Source organism: Aspergillus neoniger (assembly GCF_003184625.1).
Source record: "Aspergillus neoniger CBS 115656 unplaced genomic scaffold BO87scaffold_29, whole genome shotgun sequence".
In the NCBI taxonomy this organism is placed as follows: domain Eukaryota; kingdom Fungi; phylum Ascomycota; class Eurotiomycetes; order Eurotiales; family Aspergillaceae; genus Aspergillus; species Aspergillus neoniger.
In genome coordinates this window covers 461,924-467,923 of record NW_020291157.1, presented here as the reverse complement: position 1 = coordinate 467,923, position 6,000 = coordinate 461,924, and the positions used below count along the sequence as shown (strand labels likewise).

The 6,000-nt window shown below is 42.5% G+C and overlaps 3 protein-coding genes across 3 annotated transcripts; 2 read left to right on the top strand and 1 right to left on the bottom strand.

Moving 5' to 3' along the window:
- Positions 1 to 2,366: 2,366 nt before the first annotated feature.
- Positions 2,367 to 2,978, top strand: BO87DRAFT_389375 (uncharacterized protein; the record flags this gene model as incomplete). Its single annotated transcript, XM_025624892.1, has 3 exons — positions 2,367 to 2,504; positions 2,652 to 2,872; positions 2,906 to 2,978. 3 exons carry the CDS (start codon positions 2,367 to 2,369, stop codon positions 2,976 to 2,978), a joined length of 432 nt encoding a protein of 143 aa, XP_025476971.1.
- A 312-nt stretch (positions 2,979 to 3,290) lies between these two features.
- BO87DRAFT_442717 (uncharacterized protein) lies at positions 3,291 to 4,198 on the top strand (the record flags this gene model as incomplete). The annotated part of the gene is made up of 2 exons (XM_025628064.1): positions 3,291 to 3,507; positions 4,014 to 4,198. The coding sequence occupies 2 exons, from the start codon at positions 3,291 to 3,293 to the stop codon at positions 4,196 to 4,198; spliced, it is 402 nt and encodes a 133-aa protein (XP_025476970.1).
- A 635-nt stretch (positions 4,199 to 4,833) lies between these two features.
- Positions 4,834 to 5,565, bottom strand: BO87DRAFT_365099 (GNAT family N-acetyltransferase; the record flags this gene model as incomplete). The annotated part of the gene is made up of 1 exon (XM_025621783.1): positions 4,834 to 5,565. Exon 1 carries the CDS (start codon positions 5,449 to 5,451, stop codon positions 4,834 to 4,836), a length of 618 nt encoding a protein of 205 aa, XP_025476969.1. The 5' UTR covers positions 5,452 to 5,565.
- Between the last annotated feature and the right edge of the window lie 435 nt (positions 5,566 to 6,000).

Below are 6,000 nucleotides of genomic sequence, written 5' to 3'. Positions count from 1 at the left end.
GCTTTCCTGTTTTGGACTAGCGCCTGGGCCAAAATCCCAACAGATCTAATCTTAGTAAAATATTATTTTAATAAAGTATTTAGATTTAAGAAACTAGGCGAACCGAAGATCTTACTTAATTATAATATTCTATATAATTATAAAGTAAATAATATCTTGCTTAGACAGTTTATTTATATAGAAGAATATCTTATTATTATAAATATATAATCCTGCTTAGATGTTACTGTTCTCATAATACTTATTTATATAAAGACAGATTATATTATAATATTAACTGAAAAAGTTAATATTAATAAATATTAAAGTCTTATAAACAGATTAAACTAATTAATTATTAAAACCAGATCTAATCTATATTATATTATATTCTGCCTGTAAAGATATATATATATTTTAATTATAATAGATATAAAAGCCTTGAAGTATATATATAAATATTTATAGAATATTACTTTCTATAGAATTATTCTAGTAGTTGATTATACTAAAGAGATTAAAATTTATATAGATACTGCTTATACTGATTACAAAAATAGTAAATTAATGAAAAAATATATTATCTTTTATACAGGCAGATTTATTATCTGGTTATTAAATAAATAAAATATTATTATATTTTTTTCTACTGTTATAGAATACTGCGTATACAATACTGCTACTAAAGATATTTTATATATTAAGAAATTAGTATAGATATTTAATCTTAAAATATTAAATAATAGCAAAATATTCCTGTTCAGCGATGCTGTTAATTTACTATGGATTCTTAACTATAATATATATATATAATTTACTAGATAGCTAGATAACTGTTATCTATTTATAGTAGATCTAATTAAAATAGATATTATATTAATTTAATATATTATAGATACTAGCAACTTTATAGATAGTCTTACTAAACCACTGGATTAGGAAAAGTTCTGTGATTTCTAGATTTTACTAGAAATGATTTTATTAATTATCTCCCTTGCAGTATCCAGAGAATGATACTTAATATATAAAAGATTATTTATTTAGAAAATATTTATAATTTTATTTAATATCTTCTTACATACTTCTTTGCCTAGAAGGCCGTGTTGAGATATTCATGTAGGCTAGTTATATACTGTGCTTAGATTACTTATAAAGTATCTCTTTATATTGCTTTGTTTTGTTCTCTTAGATAGCTCAATTCAACTTACTCTTTTGCTTCCGTTCGTTCATTTCATTATTGCTTTTGTTGCTGCTTCTGTAGAGCGCTCCTCAAGATACTATATCATATGCCCCCGAGTAATGGGCCAACCAAGGTACGGCTGCTAGCGGATTGCCCTGCACATGTTTAGTATTTCCCGCTATGACCCCTACACTACTAAGAAATGATACAAGTTCCCGGTGTTCTACTACGAATTAGGTCTAGCATCTTATCAAGAAGTTCACCCAGAAGCACACCACCGTTAGACTGTTACCAGCCAGCGTATTCAATCTATCAATGTCTCCGTCGTTCATTTTTTGAAGGAAGGGAAAGAAAAAAAAATAAAACAATAGTCTGATTGATTGTCACAAACACTGTAAATAATATAACAACATCCGCGACCGTCCCATTCAGGCCTTTGTGACCGCTACGCAGAATGAACGCCGGCTCGAGCGCGACATATAGCTTGCTAAACTAGTTACTGCGAAGATGTGTTTCATCAAAATAGTGGAACCTTTGCATGCGATTAACCACAGATGAGGTGGTTTGGGTGTAAAATTACTTACATTATTTTGGCCGTACGCCTTGGTTGGTGCTGTGATAGGCTTGCAGTCATTTTGTGCTTTGCGCAAGCAAGTGCGATGTTGCTCGGTTTACTGGAGACTTCGTGTGGGACAGCCAAACTGAGACAAGCTGGCAGAGGAGGAAGAAGTAAATCGGAATGTAGTATCCTAGATTGACCTCGAGGCAGTTTAGCATAGAGAGAAGGACAGATGTCGTCCTCCTATGTCTTTAGGACATTTGCCCATCAACTAGCTGCCTTCGGGCGGTTATCAACCCTAGCACTGGTATTACCGAAGATCCGATCTTGCACCCACGATTTGGACTTTTGGCCCGAAAAAAACTGATGTAGCCGTTGCGCGCGATCCGTCCGCAGATGATTTGAGTTAGATTGTCCCGATTCAAGCTCCACACACTGACAGCCGAGATAGATAGGCTAAAGAGTGCCTGCAGGCTCTAAGACCCTCCACCAATCCTCGTCTGTCACACTGACACATCCCCCACACCCGTAAACACGAATAACAGTAGAATCGGTTTTAAGGTAGAGTTCACTATGCGTCCGCTCAGTCTCAAGTGTATTTTAGCGGAGGGATCCGCGCCTTCCGTAGGGCTTACCACATAATCAATCATGGATGCGTCCTTCCCAAATCCTATGACCCTCTCCCAGCTTGGTGAGGGGAAACCTGAGGTACATCAGAGCAAGTGCAAAGAAATCTCGGACCCAGATTACACAGCAGACATCAACGAAGGACAATTCACTGCGTCTGTAGGAGGTTTACATCGTTGGCTGGGAAATCGTCAGATCCAGCTCGTTGCCATTGGCGGTTTCCTCTGAAGCGGTCTTTTTATTGCCATAGGAACTGACCTCACCAGCGGCGGGCCAGCAAGCCTGCTCCTCGCTTTCATCATATAGTCCATCATAGTCGGCATGCTGAACAATCGCCTGGCTGAAATGACTACCTACACGCCGGTCAGCGGTGGCTTTATCGGACTCGCAGGCTACTGGGTGGTAGAGGCCTTGGGCTCATGGCGGGATGGAATTTCTTCATCTACAAGGCTTCAACTGTTCACTTCGAGATATGTTCGGTTAATCTACTGCTGGAGTACTGGCGTCACCCCACTCCCGTCATCGCCGTATGTTTGATCTGCATTACAACCTTTGCATAGGTCTTTCGCTTGGAGCAAACCTTCCTCTGACTTTACCATCGCAACATCAGCTGATAAGGATCCTATGGTTTAGATGCATTGACCTCCTCACAGTTGGTGTCTACGGGAAGCCGAGTTGTAGCTGAGTGGAGGCAAAGTGTTATTGATCTTTATCTTATTCGCATTTACATTGGTGACCGTGATCGGCGGTAACCCAAAAGAAGACGCATACGGCTTCCGCTACTGGCAAAGTCCCGGAAATTTTGCTCCTTATAATACCGGGGGGAAGCTCGGCCACATGGAAGGGTTTCTCGGTGCGCTATGGATAGCTGCCTTTGAGTTGTGGGCTCAGAATATATCTCGACGGTTTCCGCCGAGGCCAGACACCCAAGAACCTACTTTAAAAATGGCCTTTGAGATTGTGTATTGGCGCTTCGGTGTCTTTTCCAGTGGAGTTGCTATATGCGTCGGTGTGATTCTAGCCTGTAATGATGCTACTCTCGTCCGGCCTATTAAAAGTGGAGAGTCATCTTCTGCCACGTCGCCTCATGTGATTGCAATGCAGGTTCTTAACATCATCATTCTTCCCGACCTTAGTTGCCAGTGCTCATATGGTGACATCAGTATGTTTTGCTGGAAATACATATACATATGCGTATGTCGTAACTCACACAATTGCACGGTTTAGCCATTGGGGGCAGAGCACGAATTTTCGCAAAAGCTGACCGAAGGGGTGTGCCAAATTATAGTCTCGTGGCAGATATAGCCTTTGCATGCCTTTCATTGCTACGGCTTAAGGAAGTTCGATGCAAGTGCTCGGGTGGCTGATCGGTGTGACGACAGCCAACATTCTTATCGAATATTTTATCACTACTGTCACATATGTCTGCTTCTAGCATCTTACTTCTCCGCCAACAAGACACCTCATCATCAGCTTAGAACCGCAAGATCTCACACAGGCGCTCACACGTCTCAGCTGGGGTGGGGTGGGGGGGAATGGCGGCTTCTGGCTTCATTGGGCCCTGCGGCTTTCCCGAAGAATTGTAGCTGTATATCCGGGGCTTTCCGGGGAGGAACAAAAGTACCGGCGCACAAGATGTGGCTAATAGTTAACGGAAGTGATGAACAGGAATATCTGCCCGTTTCTCTATCCAGACTAGACTACAACACGTTCTTGTCCGATTAGCACAGACGAGCAACGCAGAGATGTGCGCTACTGAAGAAAGGATCAAAGTCAGCCGAGCCGTTGTTCCCGAGTTCCCGCCCTACGAGCATTGTGGTACTTATATTGTATTAGAACTATCAGATCAATAAGTAGACAGATAAACATATGAATAAGAGCAAGTTAGACTCAAGTCACTTCAGAGCAGTAATATATACAGTAGCACTAAATTATAATCTATATAATCATTTGATGCCAGCTGGTAATGTAGTATAAATATTTACCTAGCACAGATCTATTGGTAAGACTATCAAGTAATAGTAGTTACAGCAGCCTGACAGCCCAATATGAACATAAATAAAATCAACACGTATCAAATAAATTATAAAAGATTTCAGGTGAGTAGTTATTGGTTCCCTCATGCGATATATTTCCCCAAGTTCGTCCATTAGCCAGATAGGGTCAACTCTTCGAAAACAATAACAATAATTCAGCCCGCAACTGTATTTCTATGGCACAATTCAAGTCTTGACACAACTCCTTTCTCTTCATAGGAAGGATACTCACCAGGACCCTGTCACCAGGCCTAGCACTTTGGAGATGGGGAGGAGCAATATAAACCCAGCACAGCAGTGATACCATCAAATGTTGAAAGCCAATTATTCATGACAGCACTACTTAGCCACTTGGGCAGATCATAACCCAGAAGCAGAATAAAACCCTAATGATTCCGGTATGCTACTATCTGGACCCCTAGGAGCTAATCCCCATCCATCCTTCAATATATCTATGTATCAATCCCATAAACCCCCAAATCCTCCTCCATTCCCACCAAAGCAAATACCGCACTCTCCCTCCCCCCAAACACCCTCAACTTCCTCACCCCCCTGAACTCCAGCCCACTCTTCTCCAACACCCTCCGACTACGCATATTGTCGGGCGCACAAAACCCAAACACCCCCTGCACGTTCCACTCGCCTTGCACGTACGAAATGGCCCCCTTCGCTGCCTCAGTCGCGTATCCTCGCCCTTGGTGCTCTGGAAGAATAGCGAATCCAACATCTGGTGCAGAGTAGCAGTTTGGTGGATCGCCTTGCATGAGGCTTATGGTGCCAATCGGGAGGGTGTTTTGATGAGGTGAGTTGGAGGTGGGCCTGAGGTTGACGAGGAGGAGGCCGAATCCTTTGCGGGTGTATTGGGGAATGATCCGGGTCTGAATGAAGGTCTGGGCGGAATGGCTGTCTGTGATGGAGGTTTTGCCGTTGCTGGCGATGAAGTCGGGGGTGTTCCAGAGGTGAGCGAGGAAGGCGCTGTGGGATGGGCTGGTCGGGTCGAAGTAGGTGATGTTAAGGCGGGCGGTGGAGATGGAGAAGTTGGTTGGCGGGTTGGATGTGCTGGTCATCATGGCGGTAATTGCGATGGTCCAGTTTGTATAGCAAATGGCCGAGGTGAGGTTACATATATACAGGACCCTTCTAGACTCGTGGTATTATCAGCAGTAGGTTGTTAAAGATCCCCAGATTAATTAGGATTTGATTTTCAAAGGATACTAAGAAGGATGCTGAATTGATTAGTAGACGAGTCCAATCAGGATGGCAAGTTGCACGGTTAGCAGCGGACCTGGAGTAACCCGTTCTTATCATATGATAAGGTCTGACGATTCCCGCGGATAAGCCAGATGTCGGTGGAATCTAGAAAATCAACCAATGCCCTTATTGTGGTCTGCGAATGCTTACACATAATTCGAAGTAATCGAATCCAAACAGCCGAATCCCCCGCTCAATGATATGAAATTCTCCCAGAGCCGTCTTCAGCACCAATCCCACCTCACTAATCATTAAGAAAATCTGGTTTACCCAAGCGGAAGCGGCAGTCCGGGTTGTTGGCCCCAAAGGCTGTAGAACAGAAGACCAGATGAGAGTGCTGCCAAGCCTGCGACCATAGCCAAGGCAAG